Here is a 26,350-nt window from a genome sequence, read left to right on the forward strand (position 1 = left end):
TAAGCTGTAAACAAACTAGTCTATACCGGAAGTACCGGCACTGGCGACGTGTACCTCGTATTTTTATATGTATTTTGCTTTAAAATGACAGTTTTTATGCCCATCTTATGACAAAACTCGTTTAATATAAACACCATACTTTGACTTTCATCTCAAAACTACTGAACCGACTTTCTAAATAGGTATGAAACAAACGCGTTGTATTTTTTGTGGGTGGGGTAATGTTTTGATTATTTTTCTAGTTTTTATTTTTAGTAAATTTACTGAGTGGTTGCAATTGGAAGTTAATCTGAAACAGAAATTAATTTTTCAATAAAAGATACATTATATAGGTCGCAGTGGTGTAGTGGATGAGGTGTTCGCCTAGCGATCGGGAGTTCGTGGGTTCGCTCCCTGCTATCTCTATCTATCTCTATCTCTCGGTTAATGTGCTGGGCCCCTCTGGGACATTGTCGCACAATTGTGAACTATGTACACGTGTGAAGGGAAGAACAATGGTTAAAAGCCGGATAAAAACATTTTGCTCCAGAGTTATATGCACAGCTCCCCCATCCTAGTCTTAAAGACATCTATGGACGGGGAATTGACCACCTGTTCTGGGAGACCATTCCAGAGGCGTATTCCAGTTGGGAAGAAGGAATACTGGTAGGCATTGACTGTCGTGAATGGCACTATGAAGCGGTTTGCATGGCCTCTGGTGTGCACTCCTGCTGGTATGAGTACGCTTCTGGAATCGATGTCCACCAGGTTGTTTACGATCCTGTACATCATGACCACTTTTGCCGCTTGTCGTCTGTCAGGCTTTTTCCGCTCCATTTTGGGAATACGCCACACTGGAATTTTGGGAATTTCGCGTCGTGAAAACTCCCATTTTGGGAAAAAAATTAGTCGCAAAATTGGCTCAATTGGGAAAAATTATCGCATGTAAATAGCAGGCATGGCGAAATTAGAAAAAATCTGCCGGTCATCCGGACAGGCATTTCAGAAAATGTGCCGGTCCGGAGAAAATTTAGCCGGACCGTAAAGCAACAACAACTTAACTAGAAAATTCAAAAATGGCAGCGATCACATCTTGATCTCTTTATTCAACCGGCCGTTAAATTGATTTTAATCGCTTAGAGGTTACACTGGCAGCTAATTGGTGTTAATCGGTTGTGTAATGTCAATCATGTTGTGAAAAATTCGCGTGTCAGTTTTTATTACATGTATTCCCTATTAGAACGGTTCGGTGCGATAATTTCAATAACGTATGTGCAAGCCTAATAATTATCAAATTTAAGTTATTCGAAACGATTTAAACATTCTTACTTTAATATGATTGCAGTTTGGAGCGGCTGTTAAAATATACTGCGCACAGTACAAAACACGTTACCTGACATTTAATGATTAAGGCATTTCATTTTTCAGAACGTTTACTAGTAATTAATTAAATAAAAAAGACGATTTATTTACATGCTAACGCAGTGTAATTGTTAACAGAGATTCATTTTCATTTTTGACCAGTATCAGAAAGTCCCCGGGAAGCACGTTTTTTTACATGGCACTGCATATGATGCAATAAAAACATTTCTTTGTACATGTATCGTATTGCATTCAATCTAAATTTAAATTCGCTCGTCCAATGAAAGCTCTGCCCCATAATGCACTGTACTCTTTACACTTATGAAAAATGGCGTATGCATATGGTTGTGTTGATCACGATACCATATTTTATTGTCCTTATCCTACTCGAAAAATATGTAAAAGCTATCAAGATCTTTTTTGTTAGAACGCAGTTGGCGATTTTGCAAACGAGTTTAAAGTAGGTGTTGTGTAACAAGTTGGATTTGCTAATTGTACGTAACAAACCTACAGCAAACATCAAAACAACGAGCGATTTCATTTTCATGATGTAGTAAGCGATTAGCTCTTCGAATTTTCAACTTGAAAAAAAAAGATTTGTTTGCAATCATTTCACATTTTGCCGGTCACCAGGACCGACATTCTTGTTAAACCTGCCGGACCAAATTGAAATCTGCCGGTCAGGACCGGCGGACCGGCAATTTCGCCAAGCCTGAAATAGTGTTTCTTATATTTCAAAGAAGCCGTTAACTGGTACATAACGACTATTTTGATAACTTATTATTAAAATTTTACAACGTATTATGAACATGTGAGATAAGTGCAGGTTTATAAATCTGAATTTGGGGAAAAGGCCTGGCTTTTTTTGAGGTGAAAAAAATCGTGCGAAGCGCTGGATTTTGAGGAAAATAAGGAAAGTCTTAAATAATCATTAACATATTTTACAGTTTTTAAAACAAATTCAAGGCAACAGATAATTTAAATATGCAACACTTTTTATTTTCTACACCGGATCAGGTTAACTTATATATTTTAAGTAAAAAAAAAAATTTTTTTTTTTTTTTTTTTTTTGGAATTGGGATTTTTTTTTTCAATTGGGAAAAAAACAACCAGATTTGCATTGGGAATGGGGCCGAATTTCGGACCCGTGGCATAGGGCGGAAAAAGCCTGTCTGTATTCAAGCGTTGGCCAACCGAGCTTGTCCATCATTGCAGTGACACTGCTGGTGTATCGGTAGTCGCCTGTGCAGAAGCGGGCATTTCTTCGTTGGACAGACTCCAATTTGTTGATGTTGGATCGGGTTTTGGGATCCCAAACAGATGCCGCATACTCGAGCTGGGGTCTTACAAGTGATGTGTATATGCCTTTGCCTTGATGTCTGTAGGGCAGGTTGCCAGATTCCTACGAAGGAAGGCTGATGTTGAGTTTGCCTTTTTAGCGGTGATGTCTATATGGCTGTTCCACGTGAGTTTACTGTCTATGGTCACACCAAGGTATTTGGCTTTATCTGTCTGTTTAAGTGTTTGGCCATGGATGTTGTATGAGCCAGGTGTGATGTTCCGCTTGTTGGTAATACGGATCATTTCGCACTTGTCCGGATTAAAGTCCATTAACCACTCCCGCTCCCATACTTGTAACTGGTCGAGGTCATCTTGAAGTGCCTTGGTGTCATCTGCCGATCTTATGGTCCTGTATAATAGACAGTCATCGGCAAAGAGGCGTACAGTTGATGAGACTCTACCTGGGAGGTCATTTATGTAGACCAAGAACAGGAGAGGCCCGAGGACAGTACCCTGAGGGACTCCTGATGTAACCGGGGCTGGTGCAGATACCTTTCTGTCAAGTACAACTTGCTGTTGTCTATCGGATAGGAAGCTGTTAATCCACCCCAGAGTCTTGCCGCGCACACCGTAGTGGTGCAGCTTTGTTGAAAGACGTCGGTGAGGCACCTTGTCGAATGCTTTAGAAAAATCAAGTAGTATCCCGTCAATCTGTTGCTTGTTACTCAACCCTGCTGCGAGATCCTGTACTGTGTTGATGAGTTGTGACTCGCATGATCTCCTCTTTCGGAATCCGTGCTGTGCATCGGAGAGAAGCTTGTGTTCATCCAAGAACTTCATCAAGTGGCTGTGAACAATGTGTTCCATGGTCTTACAGCAGATTGAGGTTAGTGACACAGGACGATAGTTGGAAGCTTGGGTCTTGTCTCCTTTCTTGAAAAGTGGCGTGACATTGGCTTGTTTCCAATCAGTAGGGACTTGGCACTGATAATGAGACGCTTGAAAGATGAGGGTTAGTGCTGGGGCTATGACCGATGACATCTCCTTCAGGAATATGGATGATATCTGGTCTGGTCCTGATGCTTTGTGTGGGTTGAGGGCTTCAAGTAGCTTCCTTACACCATTGACATGGATCATCAGTGGGGGGGCCTCCACTGGGATATCCCGTCCGAGATCTGGAAGGTTCTCGCAGTCCTCCTTTGTGAACACTGAGGAGAACTGGTCGTTCAGGATGTCTGCTTTGGCACTAGCATCAGAATAGGTGGACCCATCTTTTTTCAGGGGAGCAACGCCTGAACTGTCACTTTTCATGCTTTTTACATATGAGTATAGCTTCTTGTTGTTGCCTCCAGGTTCACTTATCATGTCTCTAACATACTCATTTCTGGCATTTCTACAGGCTTTCTGGTTTTCTTTCTGCTCGGGGAACGTTCTCATTATTTCCTCCATAGACACTAAGTACTGCTTCTTCCCAGGAGATCTGCCTATAATAAGCCTTCCCAAGTTCCTGTAATAGTCAGCAATATACTACAGGAAGCAGTGTTTTTTTCTCATTCAAAATCGAGTCCAGTAACCGGACCTCAGCGATTTCTTTTGTCCAATTGGGAAAAGTACCCGTACCGGTCCAATTGGGAAAAATTGAGTCCACCTGAAAATTGGGAAAATCTAGTCGTGAAACCCTCAAATTGGGAAATTGGAGAATTTGATTTTATGCTCCCAAATACTTTAAAATTGATAACTTAGTGTTTCAAGCTGTCAATATTTTATTTACCTAGGTTCAAACCATAGAGCTGCATAGGGAAACTAACAAAATGTTGCATTTTCCAAAAAAAAATTTTTTTTTTTTTTTTTACCTTAATTGAGAATTTTTGGGACAGCAATTGGGAAATTTGTAGTTTTTTCGTAATTGGGAAAGTGCCGTTTACCGGTACTTTATAAAGAAGGAAAAATATCGCTGGACCCATAAAAGTATATATTTTTCCCAAATGAGAGCTAAAATTTCCCAATGGAAGGTTTCAATTTTTTTTTTTTCTCTCATGCATATACAGTACAGCCAAAGCGGAACAAACGTATTTCGCGATCCGCGGCGGCAAGGCGAAACGAGTCGATGCCGCGTCAGTCGTTGAAGCCGCATCAGTATGCGGCGGCAAGTCGCATTTCGTCGCGAAACTTCGCATCTGTCCGCTGAGGCATGCCGCTATCCGCGACATGATGCCGAGTCGATGCGCGTCATGAAATAAAAAATCTTTTTAAAATTATTAGTTACATGTAGTTAACAAATTTTGAAAGAACAATTATAATAATAATTAAAATTATAATAAATTTATTGTGCCTGGATTGTATTAGCATATACATGTAAGCATAGTTAATGTGTCTGGCCAACTAAGTTTGTTTCCCGCCCGTAGTGTATGTATTTCACACATAAACAAGGTCACGTAATTATGTTTTCGCACATACCAGTGGTCAAGGCTCCAGCATATGGTGGATTTATTAATTAATTGCATGTTCATTTTGCTATTAAATTTAAGCTGAGAAAATTAGCAGTTTGAAGTCACATCAATAATCAAGACGGTGACGACGTATTTGTTGTTTTGTTAATTATCAGCTTATTATAACTATTGTTTGAATATGCGTATATAAACACGTTTTATTTTGTTCATATTATACAGGTAATATCGCTACTAATTACCCGATAATCCCGTATATTCCAGTTTTAAAGCAAATGCTGGTGAATATTTACGATACACAAACATTCTCGATATTTCCTTAAGTATCAAATACATTTTGGCATTTGTTACTATTTATAGAGATGATGAAATATCGTCTAATCGAGGCGTTTTTTTCCACTGAACACGCGCTTTACACCTGACGTGATGTTCATGTATTTATACAACACAAAATACACCCAAACTTTCCAAACGACGTTCTACATGTCTGCATAATTTTCGCGCGCTTTTTATGAAACAAAGGATATTTTAGCACTGTTCATTTGACGCTAGAATTTGTCAAAGAGCGCGTTAGCATTAAAATTCGAAAGTGTGTTTCGGATTACAAATTTAATAATGATAATCGAACGAAACATTAACAGTTGCGCGTAATTAATTTTACGCTACACATACATGTATGTACATGTAGGTGGATATCTTTTCACTCGATCCGCCGCGTACGTATGCGGCTGATTTACTCCGCGAAAGTACGCGAGGTTAACACAGACTCGGCGTCGTTGCGCGGATCGATGCTGAGGGCCACGGCGATACGCCGCGTGAACACACGATTCGGCCGCCGCGCACTAATAATCTGGCCGTGGCGTAGCCGCAGATTATGTTTGTGCCGCGTTAGCTGTACTGTAAGATTAACCTTAGTAAATATAATACTGGACACACTTGTATCCTCAGTTATTAAGCATTTGTTGGCAAAACAACAACAACACTAATTTCCAAATTTTAGTCAAAACACCGCAAATTTTTCCCAGTCCAAAGGGACCCGGCCCCATTCCCCAAATAGTGAAAAAAAACAATGAATCTAAGCTTGATTGCATCAAAATCCTAAGTATTATTGAAATCCTCTCGAGAACATGTCTTGCAATATTTTTACAAATACCAGGGTCAACTTTTAAGTAATAACATGATACACAACTCGCGTGACCCAGTTAACATTGATCAGACAGTATCTCAGACTGAAATCTTCACGGAGTAAAAAACATTTTCCCTTCAATGTTTACAGACCTCGATACCATAATCATAGGTTTCACTGGCCAAAAAAAAGTTATCGCCACTTTTTCGCGGCGTGAAAACTGTTGGTTATTCCAACCTAATTAATCAGGTTTTTTTCTGTCTATTTTGGGAAAAGGAGTCTGACCAAATTGGGAATGTTTTATCGACAAAATTGGCCATTTTGGTAATTTTTGCTTAGATGAAACGGCTCATTTGGGAAAAAAATGTTAATTTATCATGCTTAAATAATTCAGTGGTTTAACAAATAAATTTGTGTTAATTTGTTATTTTGTCTTCTTTATATAAACAGATGCAATATTGGGCATGTTCAACGTTTATTCAAGTACTGCAGTTTTGTTTTTCAGTTACAGTTACACTCTGAGATAAGAACTGAACAATCAAAACCTTATAGCAGATATTTTTTACCAAAACAAACACTGGTTAGTCACACAAGTTATAAGACACTTCATTCTCAAAAAAAAATATTTTTTTTTTGGAAATTGGGATTTTTGTTTATAATTTTGATTGTTGGGATTGGGTCCGTTTGCTTTGGGACTGCCTCCGTTTTCCGGAGGCGCAGACAGTGCTGAAAAACCCCTGTAAAAAGAACAATCTTTTAAAGAAACCTTACTACATTAATGTCATTGAATATATTATCACTTTAAAAAGTATGTTATTACATAAAAAACAATAATTACATGTGCCTTCATAAGTCATACCTTCATAAGTCTTGATAAGCTTTATTTGTATATAATTAACTTTTTGTTTTCAACGTGATAAACAACACAGATAACCAAAATAATATAATAATGTTAACATCAATTTATTAAACGGTATGCTGCATAAATGTTTTAAATAAATTATTATCCCCACACTTTTTGAAAATTCAATCATTCATTAAATCCTCTCTGCACCGTCTGGTACTTGAGGTGACGGCAAGGGAGCGCCACTTTGGTTGGTCAGCTGCTGTTGCAGGTGCTGTCTGCAGAGTGAGGCCTCTGTTCTTGAGCTCTTGCTCCAAGGTTCAGTGCCACGTCTCTTTCGGTCGTCCACGATTTCTTTTCCCCTGTGGAGTCCTCTCAGTGCTACCCTGGGTAGGGAGTCGGGTGCCATTCTGCAGACATGGCATAGCCATTTCCATCTTTCCAAAGCAATGGTCTCCGCAATGCTGTTTGCGCCAGCTCTTTTAAGCAGTTCTATGTTCGTGATCATGTTTGGCCAGAAGACTTTCATGATCTGTCGTAGGCACTTGTTCTGGAAGACTTCCAGTTTTCGCTCGATGGTAGCAGTGGTCTTCCAGCACTCAGACCCATATAGAAGGACGCTCAGCATGTTGCTCTTGAAGATGCGGAGCTTGGTGTGCAGGCTAAGACTTGTGGTCCTCCAGATGGGCTTCAGCATTGCGAAGGCTTGGTTGGCTTTGCTGATGTTGTGTTGATCTCCCTTGCACAGTCTCCATCTGTGGTGACCTTGCTGCCCAGGTAAATGAACACGTCCACATTTTGCAGAGGCTGGTCATTGATAGTGATTGGGTCGCCAACTCTGGTGTTCTTCCTCATGACCTGAGTCTTCCCAATGTTGACCCTGAGACCTATGGTGCTTGCTGACAGTGCCAACTGTTGTGTCTTCTGCTGGATGTCCTGGTTCCTGCTAGCAAGTAGCCCGATATCGTCGGCGTAGTCCAGGTCATCTAGCAGCGAGGTCAGCGTCCACTGTATTCCTTGCCTCCTTCCCTCTGTGGTGCGTCGCATGATCCAGTCAATTGCCATTGAAAAGAGGAGCGGCGAGAGGATACATCCTTGCTTCACCCCAGTTTCCACCTTGAATGGTTCAGTGAGCTGGTTGTTGTGGACGACTCTGCACTCAAAGTTTTCGTACAGAGACCTGATGACGTTGACAAGTTTCTGAGGGATGCCGTCATGTCTCAGAATCTTCCAGAGAGTCTCTGTGTAGGCTGTCGAAGGCCTTCTCAAAGTCCACAAAAACCACGTAGAGGGATACATTCCATCATGGGACTGCTCAAGGATCTGCCTGATGATGTGGTCGATGCAGGACTTGCCTTTCCTGAAGCCAGCCTGTTCTTGGGGAAGGATACCGTCCACTGCTGTTGTGATGCGTTGGAGGATGATGCGGCTGAAGATCTTATTGGTGAGAGATAGTAGAGTGATGCCTCGCCAGTTGTTACAGTTCCCCAGGTCTCCTTTCTTGGGCAGTTTGACAATGGAGCCGGTCTTCCATTCGCTTGGCGCTTCTTCGCTGTTCCAAATCTTTTGAAGAATCTGGCAAAGAAGCTGCGGCGTCACTGTGTCTTCTGCTTTCAGAATCTCAGGGCACACTCCATCGTTGCCAGGCGCCTTCTCATTCTTCAGCTTTCGGATGGCTTCATTGACTTCCGTTACAGTGATGTTGCCGAGGTTGATGTCAAGGTCCTTTTCAGCTTCAGGAATGTCGGCTAGGGTTGGTGGGTCTGGGCGGTTTAGGATGGACTCAAAGTATTGCTTCCATCTCTTCAGCTTCTCCTCTTCCACAGTGACATGAAAAGCGTGGGGATATTGTGGTTATCTCGTCTGTCTGTCTGTCCTGGCCACTATCTCCTCCTACACTATAAGCGCTAGAACTTTGAAACTTACTTACATGGTAGCTATGAGCATATGTGCGACCCTGCATTATTTGGAATTTTGATCTGACCCCTGGGTCAAAAGTTATGGGGGTTGGGGTGGGGCCGGGTCAGAGATTTTCACTCATTTTTAGCAAGGCTGTTTTTGGAGAAAACCCGAGCTAAAGTCATAACCAGCTCGTCGTCCGCGTCCACCATAGGCGTCGTGCTAAAACCTTAACATTGGCCATAACTTTTTAAATATTGAAGATAGTACCTTGATATTTGGCATGCATGTGTATCTCATGGAGCTGCACATTTTGAGTTGTAAAATTTCAAGGTGAACATCATCCTTCAGGGTCTAGGGTCGAAAAAACAAAGTCAAGGGAATTAATAAGCTTTAAATGGACATAGTTATCTAACCTGCCCACGTATATATTTTTGTTAAATATATTAAAGTGGCGCAGTAGGCAGCATTGTGTTTCTGACAAACACATTGTGGTAAAAGGTCAAGGTCATCGTTTACGGTCTATGGTAAATAATACAGATTTAAGGGAAGTAATAAGCTTTAAAAAGGGAGAAAAGTATTCTATATATCCACTTTATATATTTGGCATGCATGTGTATCTCATGGAGCTGCACATTTTGAGTAGTGAATCTTCAGTAACGGTAGTGGCTTTTAATTATTTGCTACTAAAAATAGAGATTTGTTACAGACAATTATTTTCAAGGGAGTAATTTATAAAATTATAAATCTCATATGATATATTTCCTTACCAAGAATTGAAGTTCTTTGCACAGTTACTGTACAGATTTATTATTTTGATTATTTATAACCCAAATGATTGATTTGTCAAATTTTTTTTTTTAATGATATAATCATAATTTCTTTGATGTTCATTACATACCTGTGGACTTATGTCCATAGATACAATGTACATGATCAACTCTGGTTATGATCTCTTTTAAACCACAGGCCTTGGTTGTCAGTGATGTCTGACATGGTCATAATTGACTGTGAGCTCCTCCCCACCCCCCACCCCCGGTTGGATTGGACAAAATTCAAGGGAAGTAATAACCTTTAAAGGGAGATGATTTCTATACCTGCCAAATGATAAATAGAAGTTTTATTTCAATGCGGCGCAGTAGGGGGCATTGTGTTTCTGACAAACACATCTCTTGTTGGGTCACTAGGTCAAAGGTCAAGGTCACTGTTACCTCTAAAATAAAAATAAAAATTCTGACAAGTTTTCGCAGCCGAGCGTGGCACCCGTTATGCGGTGCTCTTGTTTTAGGTTATTTGACATTAGCTTCTTCATTTCTACACCGATTTTACTTCAAACTGATACTGAACATCTCTACAGACAATACGGTCAATCTCAACTATGCATGGCCCCATAACCAACCCTGGGGCGCCCCGCCCACATAGGCCACACCCACCCAAAATTGTCTTTTACTATAACTTCTTCATTTGTACACCGATTCACTTCTAATTGATACTGAACTTCTCTTATGATAATACGGTCAATCTCAACTATGCATGGCCCCATTACCAATTCTGGGGCGCCCCTGGGTCAAACATGCTGCGTGGGGATACGCGTCGGCCTCTGCCGTGCAATTTCTACAGAGCTCCAGATAAGGTTTTGTGAAATTCTTAACGTTACTACCAGATCTTCAAAAATAATTCTTAACTCTGAAATTTTATTCTAAACGTTACTTCTAAGTTTTGGAAAATAATTCTTAACTTTTCTAAATGACCTAAAAATAAATAATAATGGTTATTTTCATGCAAAAAATCAAAATAAACATACTAGAAACTTAATTTATACGAGTTCAACAGTGTCTAGTCAGTACATGTATTATACAATTTTATTTTCAAATACCTTCATATGCCAAAACTGTGGTTAGATTGCATGCCTTCGATGAATTTTTACATATTTCACAACTAAAACGGGTCCCCCCTATCAATCTTTTCAACGATTAGCCACGGGAAATTTTCCCTTCCACTCGTTCAATGTTTTTTTATGTTTAAGTTTGGACCCGTCGTGTCGCTTTTTTTAAAGCTTTTTCCGACTGTGTCGGCAACTGAACATACAACATCGTATAAGATCTTTTCTATAATAATGTCTTTCTTAACATTCAACTTCGGCTCACTTTGCGCACAATATGTTAAAGCGTGTTTTTGCACGCGTTTGCAGATTTTTAAGACGCTCTCTGGGCGCCGCCATTGTTTCTGACAGAGAGACTGTACACGCCGCTTTTATTGGAAAAAATGCGCTTTGTTAAACAAACCCGATAACCATTCTATATGAGCACCGAAAAGATCTTTACTACGCGAAATTCTCTCAAAAAAATCGATACGAACCGATGTAAAAATAATATTCGTAACTTGATTTTGTAATTCTTAATGGTACGACAAGATTTTAAAATAAATACGTAACGAACTTGAAAATAATTTGTAATTACGAAAATACGACCCTTATCTGGAGCTCTGATTTCTAGTTTAAACACAGAATAACACCAATGAACATCATTTGAAAGGGAAAAAGAAATATAAAACATCAAAAAGTAAAGCATCTCACTTTAAATAAATTGTTAAACAGTTATATTCGGTCATTTGGACATGATATACATCAGCTTCTCAGTGCTCCAGCTAAGATTTGAAAAGGGCAGGGGGGCTTTTTTGTCAAAAGGGCACTTTCGACAAGCAGTTTTTTGTCAAAAGGTTGATCTTTGAACATACACATAACATGTTGATGAAAAAAACAGTTGGAACTAGAAATGGCGCGGCAGAGGCCGACGCGTATCCCCACGCCGAATGTTTGACCTAGGTGTGCCCCAGGGTTGGTAATGGGGCCATGCATAGCTGAGATTGACCGTATTGTCATAAGAGAAGTTCATCATCAATTAGAAGTGAATTGGTGTAGAAATGAAGAAGTTATAGTAAAAGGCAATTTTGGGTGGATCTGACATATGTGGGCAGGGCGCCCCAGGGTTGGTAATTGTGCCATGCATAGTTGAGATTGACCGTATTGTCATAAGAGAAGTTCAGTATCAATTTGAAGTGAATCGGTGTAGAAATGAAGAAATTATAGTAAAAGGCAATTTCGGGCGGGTGTGGTCTATGTGGGCGGGGCCCCAGGGTTGGTAATGGGGCCATGCATAGTTGAGATTGACCGTATTGTCATAAGAGAGGTTCAGTATCAATTTGAAGTAAATCGGTGTAGAAATGAAGAAATTATAGTAAAAGGCAATTTTGGGTGGGTGTGGTCTATGTGGGCGGGGCGCCCCAGGGTTGGTAATGGGGCCATGCATAGCTGAGATTGACTGTATTGTCATAAGAGAAGTTCAATATCAATTTGAAGTGAATCGGTGTAGAAATGAAGAAATTATAGTAAAGGCAATTTTGGGTGGGTGTGGTCTATGTGGGCGGGGCCCCAGGGTTGGTTATGGGGCCATGCATAGTTGAGATTGACCCTAATGTCATAAGAGAAGTTCAGTATCAATTTGAAGTGAATCCGTGTAGAAATGAAAAAATTATAGTAAATGGGAATTTTTTGGTGGGTGTGGCCTATGTGGGCGGGCGCCCCAGGGTTGGGATTGGGGCCATGCATAGTTGAGATTGACCCTAATGTCATAACAAAAGTTCAGTATCAATTTGAAGTGAATCCGTGTAGAAATGAAAAAATTATAGTAAATGGAAATTTTTGGTGGGTGTGGCCTATGTGGGCGGGGGGCCCCAGGGTTGGGAATGGGGCCATGCATGGTTGAGATTGACCGTATTGTCATAAGAGAGGTCCAGTATCAATTTGAAGTGAATCGGTGTAGAAATAAAGAAGTAAATGTAAAATAACCTAAAAAAATGAGTGATAATTTCTGACGCGGCCCCACCCCAACCGCTATAACTTTTGACCCAGGGGTCAGATCAAAATTCCAAATAGTGCAGGGTCGCACATATGCTCATAGCTACCATGTGTGTAAGTTTCAAGGTTCTAGTGCTTTTAGTGTAGGAGGAGATAGTGGCCAGGACGAACGGACAGACGGACGGACGGCGGAGATAACCACAATATCCCCACCTTTTTTTCAAAAAGCGTGGGGATAATAATGTTTTTCTCTCTATTTATGGTGCATAATAGTGTTAAAACTTGAATTTGTATTGTTACTTGCTAAGCATTGAAATTTCCCCTTTTTCCCCTTTTACGCACAAATTTTCCTCCCTTAAGGGACCCGACCCCTTTCCCCCAAAACTGAAAAAAAACACTGTCGGGATATGGAAGTTGCTCATAAAAAATCAGTAATGTGTAACAAATTTAGTAGAAAATTCAAAATGACCCTTTTACTGTGTTTACTTTAATGATTGTGTTTCAGGATCTTTTGTATTCAGCTACAATCACTTGGAGCAACGAAAATTGTGTGTTTCTCTGCAATAGTCATCTAGTTGGTAACATGGCATTTTCTTTTTCAGATTGACAACAATGGACTCTGATTCAGCTCCAAGGCGGCCTGGGATGGTGTCGCAGTTTTTTCGCAGGATGTGGGAGGTATTTGGCTAATGGCCCACCATCAATTTGGTCTCTGAAATGAATATGCCAATAAGTTGATTTGTCTATGGAGACAGACTTTATGTGCTACTTACCACAGTTGCCAACATTTGTTATTTCTCTTTTTTTTTCTTGTAAAGAAATTATTGGGGAACACCACAAGATTAAGAGCCTAGTGGCTTAACAATTATCCTCTTAATTCATTTTATAGGGATCCCTTATTATACACTTGTTTATCCACCAGGCCAATAAATAGGCAGCTGGGTAGAAGGCATATTAATTGTTTCCAATCTTTTAGTTTTAGTTTTCATTAAATCGTCAACAGACTTTCTGGGATTATTTTTTTACTAACAAAGGAGGCCAAATTTTATCACCAGACAATTTACATGTAAACCAGGCTGATAAGAGATTTTGGACTAAGTGTAATTTTAAAATCCAATCGTAAACTAGCTTTGTGCAAATGCTTGTTTACATAAAATGGAGGCCGAGTATGAAAAAAAAGCCGAATCCTGCGAGGCACTAAAGAAGAAATAGCCCTTTCTTTGGTCAATCTTGTCATTTCAGCTCTCTTGCTCATTGTCTGGTGATGATCTACACTTTTATGCAGACAACATTAAAACTTGCTGATTTTGTTAGCTACATGTATGATATAAGGTGTGCATGAGTCAGTTTCAGCATCGTACATGAACAATTAAAAAGTTATGCCTCCGTAGAATTTCTTTACATTGATATTGTTACCATTGACCTCATTAGCAAAAATATAAACATCTGTGTGACTTCCACATCCAGATTTTTAATATTTGGTATGCAAAATTGTATATTGGTCTTCTATGTTTCATCAAATCATGACCGACCAGCTACATCCATTGGGTAACATTTACATGTATGTAGACATATTATATTGCAAAATAACTCTTAGGAAATATTCCACTTAAACCACAAGACCCAAATGTTGAATGTTTTGTTTGTAACATTAGATTGAGGATCTGTACAAACTTTAAAAAAAATGCCAATGGCATCAAAAGTACATGCCTTGGGGTCAAACTTTTTAATTATTACAACTTGCTACATATTATTACGTAAGTGTGTAAGGGGGTTATATGACACTACAGTGACAATTTATTATTTACCATGGGGCCATGGGCATATAATTTGTGTCCATGATCTTGTTAAGTTTTGCTCCTGACAAGTCCACAAACATTACAGAGACTTATGTAAAATTTTGTATGTATATTCACAGTTTCAGAAAAAGTACAACTTAACAGTGCTTTTTTATGTACATTCTTTTATTACATTGTATGTGTTTTATAATGTATTACTTTTATTTAAGTACATACAACATAGCAATAATTCAATTTGGAAGTTTAACACATTATAAAAATACCTTGTATTGTACAGAACAGAACAGAAACATTACTTGTGAGTTGTGACTTCAGCATATATAGTTAATTGAAATAGTTATATTGTTATTTGATAAGTACAACATTTAATATCTGAAAGCTGTCTTGTAAATATAGTTTTCACATTTTATTTCAGATCCAGCAAAATTTCATGGACAAATCCACTCCCCACATGGCTTTCAGATGGACAGTCACACTTCTCCTCTTTGCATTCTACTTCCTTAGAGTCTATTTTTTACAGGTAAACATACAAATGATAATCGCTCTGAGAAAATTGGGCTTAACCCTTTACCACTTAGATACGGATTTTTAGCTCACCTGATTGCTCAGGTGAGCTTTTCTGACCGGTCTTTGTCTGTCATCCGTCCGTCCGTTAACATTTGCTCGTAAACACTCTAGAGGCCACATTTATTGTCTGATTTTGATGAAATTTGGTCAGAACATTTGTCGCATTTTTACCTTGACTGAGATCGAAACTGGGTCATGCTGGGTCAAAAACTAGGTCACTAGGTCAAAAAAAAGAAAAACCTTGTGAACACTGTAGAAGTCACATTTGATGTCCAATCATCGTGTAACTTTGTCAAAATGTTTGCCTTAATAATATGTTGGTTGAGTTCAAAAATGGTTCTGGTCCGTTGAAAAACATGGTTGCCAGGGGGCGGGGCAGTATTCCTTATATGGCAATAGAGAAACCTTGTGAACACTCTAGAAGTCACAATTTTTGCCCAATCATCATGAAACTTGGTCAAAACACTGGTTTTATTGATATCTCGGACAAGTTCGAAAATGGTCTAGAAGTCACATGTTTGGTCCATTTTGTTCATGAAATTTGGTCAGTACATGTGTTTTCTGGATAAGACGGTTGAGTTCGAAAATGGTTTGGATCGGTATAAAAGCATGGCCGCTGGGGGGGGGAGGTCATTTTCCTTATATTTATATAGTAAAGCAGCTTGTGAACACTCTAGTTTAGCATGTCAAGGGAAGTAACTGCAAAATGGCTTTTGAAAAATTATGTTGAATTGACAGAGTTGTCTCCCTTTTTAATTTTTTTTTTTAAAGCACAAGAAGATTAAGTGGAATTAATTATAAATGATAGTTTTACATTCTGGAAGATAGCTAACTTTTGAATATGTTTTTTATTGTTTGATGATTCTGTACAATATGGCATTCTTTTGTCAAATGATTAAAGCGAGACTATACGATTTTTATATGTGTTAAATTGTAATATATTGATAAATACATGTTACAATAACACAAAATAGCCAAGACATTGAAGACGAATTTCATAAAATGCAGCAAAGACGAATTAGCGCCCCGAGCCGATGGTGACGAAGATATTTCGTACAATAACCGAAGAATTTGTCTTTTTATTAGGATCAGAGTTAGTGTTTGTGTATCGTATGAATAAACATCACTGTAAAAATCATCATGAAACTTGGTCTGAAGATTTGGCCCAATGATATCTTGGATGAGTTCGAAAATGGTTTTGGTTGCTTTACCACCAGGGGCGGGGCATTTTTCCTTATATGGCTATACAGTCAATCTTGTATTGAGAGACCACTCAAGGTAGTAATCAAAAGTGGTCTCTTAATAAAATGGTCTTTAAATAAAAAAGGCCATTCTGGAAGAATGCTTACCTTCAATTTTAATCTATATGGAGGATAATCTCTTTTGTCCACAATGATTTTAACTTTGATAATAAAATGAATATAAACACAATACATAAACAATATTTTACTTATAATGTGTTATATTTTTTCACTTATTATAAATTATCATTTATTATAAATGAATTGTGTGTACATATTTATTTGCAAAAACAACATAGACAAGGAAATATTTTTCCTGAGAACAAAGAATTTGGCTAAAAATGTGCTGGGAAACGAAGCTAACCAGCGAGTGGAAGCCTTGAAACGTCTCTTCCTAAGTCGGACGCAAATCTAAGGGCCTGAGCACATATGAGAGGGCCTGACACAGGCATTCACCTCGTTGTTGCATCCTTAAACCATGTTAACACAAGATCATTAATGTCCTCGTTCCTCATGCACCTCGCACGTTTTTTTTTCACCTGACACATTATTTTCCATGTCTTCAAGCACCTCGGCTTGACGCTTCAGAATGTTCTGATTTTGAATTTTACTGACTCCAAACTCATCTGCAATTTTACGTGCATTTTAACTCTTTGACAATTCCAAAACCCGAATTTTCAGGTTCAACGTTATCACGTTTCGTTTTGACATTTTAATTTTTGCATGTACGCTTAATGAAATCTGACTCGATTATGATACATAATGAGCTGAAAAAATTAAAACACATCAATTGAAAACAAACAGACCTGATTGGAAAATTTATTAAGTCAATAACAATGTGATTGGCTAACAAATATCTACTAATTAGCATAACTACAAATTGGTAATGTACGGCAGAGCTCCAGATTAGGGTCGTATTTTCGTAATTACGAATTATTTTCAAGTCCGTTACGTATTTATTTTAAAATCTTGTAGTACCATTAAGAATTACAAAATCAAGTTACGAATATTATTTTTACATCGGTTCGTATCTATTTTTTTGAGAGAATTTCGCGTATTAAAGATCTTTTCGGTGCTTATATAGAATGGTTATCGGGTTTGTTTAACAAAGCGCTTTTTTTCCAATAAAAGCAGCGTGTACAGTCTCTCTGTCAAAAACAATGGCGGCGCCCAGAGAGCATCTTAAAAAACTGCAAAGTGTGCAAAAACACGCTTTTACATATTGTACGCAAAGTGAGCCAAAGTTGAATGTTAAGAAAGACATTATAGAAAATATCTTATATGATGTTGTATGTTCAGTTGCCGACACAGTTGGAAAAAGCTAAAAAACGCGACACGACGGGTCCAAACTTAAACAAAAAAAACATTTAACGAGTGGAAGGGATTCCCGTGGCTAATTGTTGAAAAGATTGATAGGGAGGACCCGTTTTAATTGTGAAATATTTAAAAATTCATCGAAGGCATGCAATCTAAGCCCAGTTTGGGCATATGAAGGTATTTGAAAAATATAAATTGTATAATGCTGACTAGACACTGTTTAACTCGTATAAATAAAGTTTATGTTTATTTTGATTTTTTGCATGAAAATAACCATTATTATTTATTTTTAGGTCATTAAGAAAAGTTAAGAATTATTTTCCAAAACTTAGTTGTAACGTTAACAATAACATTTCAGAGTTAAGAATTATTTTTTGAAGATCTGGTAGTAACGTTAAGAATTTCACAAAACCTTATCTGGAGCTCTGGGATTTCGACAGATGTTGCCGATTAATAGTTTATTTTCCCCACTGGTCGCGTAAGACAAAAGTTGCGTAATACAATATCATTATATAGCGAAAAAGCTCCGTGGGATTTCAAAATGGTCGCATAAGACAAAGGTCGCTTAATTCAAGTTGTCGCAGCCACAAGATTGACTGTATATGGCTTTAGTAAAACCTGGTTAACACTCTAGAGGCCACATTTATTGCCAAATCTTCATGAAATTTGGTAGGAGGATTGGTCTCAATGATATCTTTGATGAGTTCAAAAATGATGCCAGTTGGTTGAAAAACATGGCTGCCAGGGGTGGGAAATTTTCTTTATATGGCTATAGTAAAACCTTGTTAACACTCTAGAGGCCACATTTATTTTCCGATCTTCGTGGAACTTGGTCAGAAGATTTGTCCTTGTTATCTCAGGTGAGCGACTTTGGGCCTTTCAGGCCCTCTTGTTCTTTATATGTATATAGTGGCAGTTTTCCCTATTTGGCTATAGAGAAACCTTGTAAACACTCTAGAAGTCACAATTTTGATAACTATGTTTGCTTGAAAAAAATGGCTTCCAAGGGGCGGGGCATTTTTCCTTATATGACTATAGTAAAATCTTGTTAACACTCTAGAGGCCACATTTAATGTCCGATCATTATGAAAATTGGTCAGAAGATTCATCCAGTTAGTATCTTGGAAGAGTTAAAAAATTATGCCGTTTGGTTGAAAAACATGGCTGCCAGGGGGCGGGGCATTTATTTTCCGATCTTCGTGAAACTTTGTCAGAAGATTTGTCCCAATAATATCTTGTTATCTCAGGTGAGCGACTTTGGGGCTTTCAGGCCCTCTTGTTAGTGATTGCATTCCCGTTTCTAAAGAAATTGCTGTCATCCGGATAGAAATAATTATTATTTTAAAAGAATGCAAATAAAAAAAAATGGAATTTATAAAAACAAAATATGATTATCACGGGCATGTATTAATAAAATTTCAATAATCATTAGACAGATTTACCGTTTACTTTTTGAAATAAAAATAAAAATGCAACATGCATCATTCGTATTTTCAGCAGTAATTTACCCAATTTAGCCATTATGTTGTTTTAATTTTAAAAATTGAAGGATGTTCTTACAATTTTCAACATATTTAACAATAAACATAGCTTATATGCTATATTAAATCAAATTACGTTAGAAAAGAAATAAAATGCGTCGCAAAAAGTATGCGAGGTCGGCAGGATTCGAACCTGCGCTGGAAGATCCCAAAAGATTTCTAGTCCATCGCCTTAACCACTCGGCCACGACAATTTCACATCAGTGCAACTTTGAATTAGGTATTTATAAGTAAACAGGTAAAAAGGCTCATCGATCTTTGAAGAAATCGCGAAATCATATTTTTCAGATGATAATTGGATCAAAGTCAATTTTTATAGTGAAAATAATGTATTCTAAATGAATTAGGTAAACACATATCAAATTTCGAAGTATGAAAAAAATAAAGTGCATCTCTCGGAAATAACCGATCATTAAAGATCGGCAATGATCGTAAAATAAATCGCGGGAAATCATTAGAGGTGCGCTACCTTAAAACAAAAAAGTCATAGAAGCAGACTACACAGTCTTATCTTGGGCGCCACTTTATGCATACATGTATGCATTTAGCCCTGGTTTCTCAGATTGCGACACTAACCATTTAGTTTAGTTAAGTTAAAAGCTATTTATTTAAACTTGATTGCATCAAAATCCTAAGGCTTATTGATTTGCTCTTGAGTCAGATTCATGGGTAGAACCAGTCCTTGGTCGTCTTTGGGGTTGATGGAAGCCTTGACCAGGTCGCCAAGCGGACACCATTATCCACTACCGCACAGCGACCTCAAATCATTTAGTCACTCAAACTAGATAAAACTTTTGTTTGACATTAATACAGATATTACATCTTGATGTATTTTTAAAGTAGTGTGAAAGATGTTAAACATCTGTTCTCTTTAGGTACACTCATGTGTTTTTCTTCATAAGGTTACTATAATGATAGTTTTAATATATGATACCTGAACATTAAAATGGAACGTAGCTCTTTTGTTTGCTTGTATTAAAGAGACTGTCTCATACATTTACATGCAACTAAGCTCTGTATGTTTGCTGAATTTTAAGAGAAATTCAATTTTAAAAGCAATCAAGCTCTTCTGTTTTCTTAAATTATACACATTGTGCAGTGCAATAAAAGGCTACTAAGCTGTTTACATAGAGTATGCTTGTCTTTCAGGGTTGGTACATAGTAACATATGCCTTGGGAATCTATCTGCTCAACCTCTTCATTGGGTTCCTGACCCCAAAGATTGATCCAACTATGGGACAAGACCAGGACGGTATGAGCGAGCAAATGGGCCGTGCTCTGTGAAAAAGGGGTTTAATGCATGTGTGTAAAGCGTCATCCCAGATAAGCCTTTGCAGTCCACACAGACTAATCAGGGACGACACTTTCTCTTTAGCTTAATTTAATACTATAGGCACATGCATTAAACCCCTTTTTCACAGAACACTGCCAAATGATATGCACAGTTCAGATAACCTATATCACCTTATAAACGCAATTTGACGCATGTGAAGTCCCTCAGAAAGTTAAATTTAAATAAAGACCTTTCTTACTTAATTCACGTTTTAAAGGCTTCATTTCCAAACCTTAGATACTGATGAGTAGCAAACATAAAACCTGAAAAGACTGCTAGTTACTCGCAGGCTGTTCTGGTTTATGCTGGTTGCAAAAGCCATTTTCACTTTGCTTTTGATGAGGGTGGGATAAAAATAAAGCTGAACTTGCAGGATTTACATCTCAATGCTTGTTTAGACTTATGGAGACGTTTATATCTGGATTTCTTCACTTTTAGTCATAAAAGTCTTCTCAGTTTAAAGCAAATTAATAATGAACTTATCAGAATTAAAATTGCATTGAAAAATACATGTAAATGTGTTGGCCTTTTACCATAATACCAATCATTGCGAAATGCCTGCCATCTTCTTGACCCTACTTCCTACAAAAAAATCCAGTATGTAACCATATGGGCTGTGCTCTCAGAAAAGGGGTTTAATGCATGTGCTTAAAGTGTCGTCCCAGATTAGCCTGTGCAATCCACACGGGCTACTCAGGGACGACACTTTCAGCTTTTCTGTTTAAAGAAAGTCTCTTCTTTGCAAAAATCCAGTTTAGGAGGAAAGTGTTTTCCCTGATTTGCCTGTGTGGACTGCAAAGGCTAATCTGGGACAACCCTTTACGGACATGCATTAAGCCCCCTTTTCACAGAGCACTGCTCATGTTTTGTAAATAGAAATCAGCAAGATTTGTTTCTGACTTCAGAGGATGGTCCCTCACTTCCCACAAGATCATCAGATGAGTTTAAGCCATTTATGAGGCGCCTGCCTGAGTTCAAATTCTGGTGAGAAAATAAAAAAACAACTTCAAAATGTACAATCCAAATGTTACAATTCAGCTAAGAAGTGCTGGATTACAAGCATGTTAACATCATTCTTGAGATTATATCAATTTTCATGAATATTTTAACAAGTTTAATAAACTGATCAATATTTTAATTGACCTTGGACTCTATTCACCAAACAATTATCCAACTTGCGTCTTGAGAATTAATAATATTATTTCTCTTGGAAAAAACGCTGGGCATGAGATTATATTGTTTTTGGAATACGGACAAAACCTCTCCCGGATAAAAACCCTCCCGTCATTTTCATAGGGGGCGGACGAAAACCCTCCCATGAATAAACATGGGCGGACAAAAACCCTCCCATGAAAAAAACGGGACCGGACAAAAACCCTCCCATGAAAAAACGGGACCGGACAAAAACCCTCCCGTAAAAGAAACACTTAGTGTTGCATTCATTAATCCGATAAAAGTACCCATTGTGTGTATTGTGTTTTAAGGGGTGAGAAATTGAAAGAAAATGTGTATCCATTAACTGTAAACATACCGCTTTCTAATGTGCATATATGTCCGATAATCCAACATAATAACAACATCAATTAAAACATAAAATGAGGCCATTTATAGACAAGTGAATTTAAATTTAGATAGAATGCAATACGATACGGTGCAACGTTTAATCGCGTCATACGCTCATTCATGCAAAAAACGTGCTTTCCGGGAAGTTTCTGAAAACTTTGCGAAAATGAAAAGTCGGATCTTCATGAAACTCGGTCAGAAGATTCATCCCAATTCTATCTCGAAAGAGTCAAAAAATGATGCCCTTTGGTTGAAAGACATTGCCGCTAGGGGGCGGGACATTTTTCCTTATATGACTATAGTTAAACCTTGTTAACACTCTAGAGGCCACATTTATTGTCCAATCTTCATGAAATGTGGTCAGAAACGTTGTCTTATTGATATCTTGGACGAGTTCAAAAATGGTAATGTTTGCTTGAAAAACATGGCTGCCACATTTTTTCCTTATATGGCTTTATATGGCTATAGTAAAATCTGGTTAACATTCTAGAGGCCACATTTATAGTCCGATCTTCATGAAACTCGGTCAGAAGATTCATCCCAATTATATCTTTGAAGAGTTAAAAAATGATGCCCTTTGGTTGAAAGACATTGCCGCCAGGGGGCGGGGCATTTTTCCTTATATGACTATAGTAAAACCTTGTTAACACTCTAGAGGCCACATTTATTCTCAAATCTTCATGAAACTTGGTCAGAAGATTTGTCCTAATAATATCTTGTTATCTCAGACGAGCGACTTTGGGCCTTCTTCTTAAGATGAGTTGGTTGATAAGGGCCCAGGGAGTCGGAACATTTTGAAAGAGTTCAAGTGTATTTTGTCTGACAAATAACAGTATTTTCAAGCCTTACGTAAGTAAACCCCTCCTCCATTCCACAGGGGTGTGGTGGAGGCTATATCGGAATCTCTCTGTACCTTCTCTATGCATTGAAAGATTTTAAAATAACTATTTGAAAGAGTGTGTCGTAGGCAAAATTCATCTTCAAGGTAAAATTCAAACATAGAGGTCAATGGTAATTTTTCTTCACATCAACATCAAACTTTATAGGAGTGTTGTTTTTACTAAGTTTTAAGACATTATTTTTGTGTTTGTTACTCTGTTCCAGAGAACTCTGTTCTCTTGAACACAGACAAAAAATAAATTTATTTTTTAGTCTTTGTGTGTCATTAACCCTTACAATGCGGGAACCGAATTTTTAAGGTCTTTGCAAACAGTTAGGATCCAGATGAGACGCCACAGAACGTGGCGTCTCATCAGGATCCAAACTGTTTGCTATTCTGATAGTATTCTTTGAAAAAAATAGAAGAAAATGCTAATTTTAGAAATTCACCAGACGACATTTTAGCAGACGACAAATTTCCCAGCATCCAAAGGGTTAATGCTAAGTAGCAAAAAATGTTGAGATTAATTTTCATAACAACAATGTTTTGCATCTGCGTGAAATGAGCGATTGTGGGTTGTAATTGTTTGCGATCTTTAATGACTGTTTCATTTTTATCAGGTAGGCCATTGTACAAATTGTAATGAACATACTTTTTGTGAAAGAAATTCTTTATGTTGGTTTTGTATTCCTTTTGTCAAATAAAATCATTCATGTTTGTCCTCCAAATGAGTGGTGTTATTTGTAGTTTTCTTTCACTTTGCATGAAACCTCCAAGAGTTATAAAGAAATGTATTGTTTTGTATACAAAAAAACTGTTTTTGTTTTCAGGTATTCTGGAACCTGGGCAGTGTGCATTGCAATGTTTTGTACATTTTTTGAAGCATTTAATATACCTGTGTTCTGGCCAATATTAGTGATGTATTTTATCATCCTGTTTGTCATCACCATGAAGAGACAAATAAAAGTATGTATCCTGACTTAATACTACATATGTGCCAGGCTCTGTGTAAATGGGGTGTAATCATCAGGGTCAACACTTCACGTCTAAACAAGAGTTTTGCGAAGAAGAGACTTTCTTGAAATAAAAAATATCTTAAATGTGGAAAGTGTCGTCCCTGATTAGCCTGTGCGGACTGCACAGGCTAATCTGGGACGACACTTTACCTACATTCATTAAACCCCCCTTTCACAGAGCAGGGCCATTATGTATGTCCTACAATTTATATTTCCTATATGTATGCCCTATGTATGTCCTGCACATTTTGTACAAATTTAGAGTAAACACTTAACAAACAAAATGGCATTTTGCGAAAAGATCCTGATTTTGAGTTTTTTTTAATGATGTTATTTTATTTTATCATAACATTTTTAACTGATATGAAATTGTCATTCACACCATCATTTATCTTTTTAAATGAATACTTTTTTTGTTTGCTTTATGTTCCATGATATATTTCCAAACTGAACACCAAAATCTTTTTTTTCCTTGATGAATATTGATTTAGCATCAAAGCAATGTTTTCAAAAACACAAGTCCATGACATGTATGTGGGCATATTTGGGTCTAATTGACACAATTCTAGTGGGCACTAAATTTGAAGTAATTTGAAGTTTGGATCTCTGCCTCTGATTTTTGAAGTTTTGCTTATATTGTTTAGAAGTTTTAACAGTTCACAGTTCACAATGCTTTAATTTAGTAAAAATTTGGTTTGGTTCAAGGCAATTTTCATTATTTGTTTATGTAATAATCATTTATAAAAAAGGTGTATATTTAGATGATTTTTTTTGCATGGCTAACATGTTCAACTTAATATAATAATGGAATGAAAATTAGAATTTTGAGAACTTTCATTGCTGCATTTTGCAAATTCCCTATACAATCTGTGAGCAAATAATTCCCTAACTTTCATTTAGTGCAAGCCATTCATCTGTCAGATTGTTTAAAAGTTAATTGTGTTTTCATTCCAGCACATGATTAAGCACCGATATGTTCCATGGTCAAGTGGTAAAACACGATACAAGGGCAAGGAAGACACTGGCAAAGTGGTTATGTCAAAGTAACCATGGCCTGAACTTCATTCACAGAGTATATGAGTTTGAGTGATTTCAATTGATGTCTGCCATTTGGTGGTGTGCGGTGACTTTCAATGGTGTGTAGCCACTGTCATGTGACATCTCATCCAATCATCCTGAAAATGTTGGCTGTATGTTGTTGTATAGAATTTATAACAGAATTATAATTGTATTGTATGTTTATTTATTTGTTGTGAAATGTGATTTTTTAGCTCCACTGGCTAGAGGCCAGCGGGGCTTATGTCATGGTCATGTGTCCATTGTGTCAGCGTCCGTGCGTGCGTTAGCTTTTCCTTAAATTATCTTCTCCTAAACTACTGGTCCAATTCTGATGAAATTTCACACTAATGTTCCTGGGGTGAACCTCTTTCAAATTTGTTCAAATTATGCCCCTGGGGTCAAATTTGACCCTGCCCCAGGGGTCACAAAAATGAAAATTTGCTTATATAAGGCCTATTTTGTGAAAACTTTAAAAATCTTCTCGACCATAATCATTGGGCTTAGGGCTATCAAATTTGGTATGTAGAGACATCGCATAGTCCTCTACCAAATTTATTCAAATTATGATCTGGGGTCAAATTTGACCCTGCCCCAGGGGTCACAAAATTGAACATATGCTTATATAAGGTCTATTTTGTGAAAACTTTCAAAATCTTCTCGTCCGTAACCATTGGGCCTAGGGCTATCAAATTTGGTATGTAGAGACATCTAATAGTCCTGTACCAATTTTTTTATAAATTATGCCCCTGGGGTCAAATTTGACCCTGCCATGGGGGTCACAATATTGAACATATGCTTATATAAGGCCTATTTTGTGAAAACTTTCAAAATCTTCTCGTCCCTAACCATTGGGCCTAGATCTATCAAATTTGGTATGTAGAGACATCTAATAGTACTCTACCAAATTTCTTCAAATTATGCCCCTGGGGTCAAATTTGACCCTGCTCCGGGGGTCATAAAATTGAACATATGCTTATATAAGGCCTATTTTGTGAAAACTTTCAAAATTTTCTCGTCTATAACCATTGGGCCTAGGGCTATCATATTTGGTATGTAGAAACATCTTATAGTCCTCAACCAAATTTCCTCAAATTATGCCCCTGGGGTCAAATTTGACCCTGCCCCGGGGGTCACAAAATTGAACATATGCTTATATAATGGCCTATTTTGTGAAAACTTTCAAAACCTACTCGTCCATAACCATTGGGCCTAGGGCTAATAAATTTATATGTAGAGACAT

General features: G+C 37.8%; 1 protein-coding gene across 1 annotated transcript; it reads left to right on the plus strand.

Moving 5' to 3' along the window:
* On the plus strand, positions 1–25,291 carry LOC127881323 (protein RER1-like). The gene is made up of 7 exons (XM_052429082.1): positions 1–182; positions 13,397–13,472; positions 15,009–15,113; positions 20,409–20,511; positions 21,498–21,576; positions 23,866–24,001; positions 25,006–25,291. The coding sequence occupies exons 2-7, from the start codon at positions 13,407–13,409 to the stop codon at positions 25,096–25,098; spliced, it is 582 nt and encodes a 193-aa protein (XP_052285042.1). The 5' UTR covers positions 1–182; positions 13,397–13,406; the 3' UTR covers positions 25,099–25,291.
* Positions 25,292–26,350: the final 1,059 nt, after the last annotated feature.

This window comes from Dreissena polymorpha, chromosome 5 (assembly GCF_020536995.1).
Source record: "Dreissena polymorpha isolate Duluth1 chromosome 5, UMN_Dpol_1.0, whole genome shotgun sequence".
NCBI lineage: Eukaryota > Metazoa > Mollusca > Bivalvia > Myida > Dreissenidae > Dreissena > Dreissena polymorpha.

Bases quoted from the DNA above. Each gene is read 5' to 3' on its own strand.
- LOC127881323 (XM_052429082.1), top strand. From the start codon at position 13,407: ATGGACTCTGATTCAGCTCCAAGGCGGCCTGGGATGGTGTCGCAGTTT. The intron at 13,473-15,008 runs GTATTTGGCTAA...ATTTTATTTCAG, and splicing joins TTTTTCGCAGGATGTGGGAG to ATCCAGCAAAATTTCATGGA. The intron at 20,512-21,497 runs GTATGAGCGAGC...TTCTGACTTCAG, and splicing joins TATGGGACAAGACCAGGACG to AGGATGGTCCCTCACTTCCC.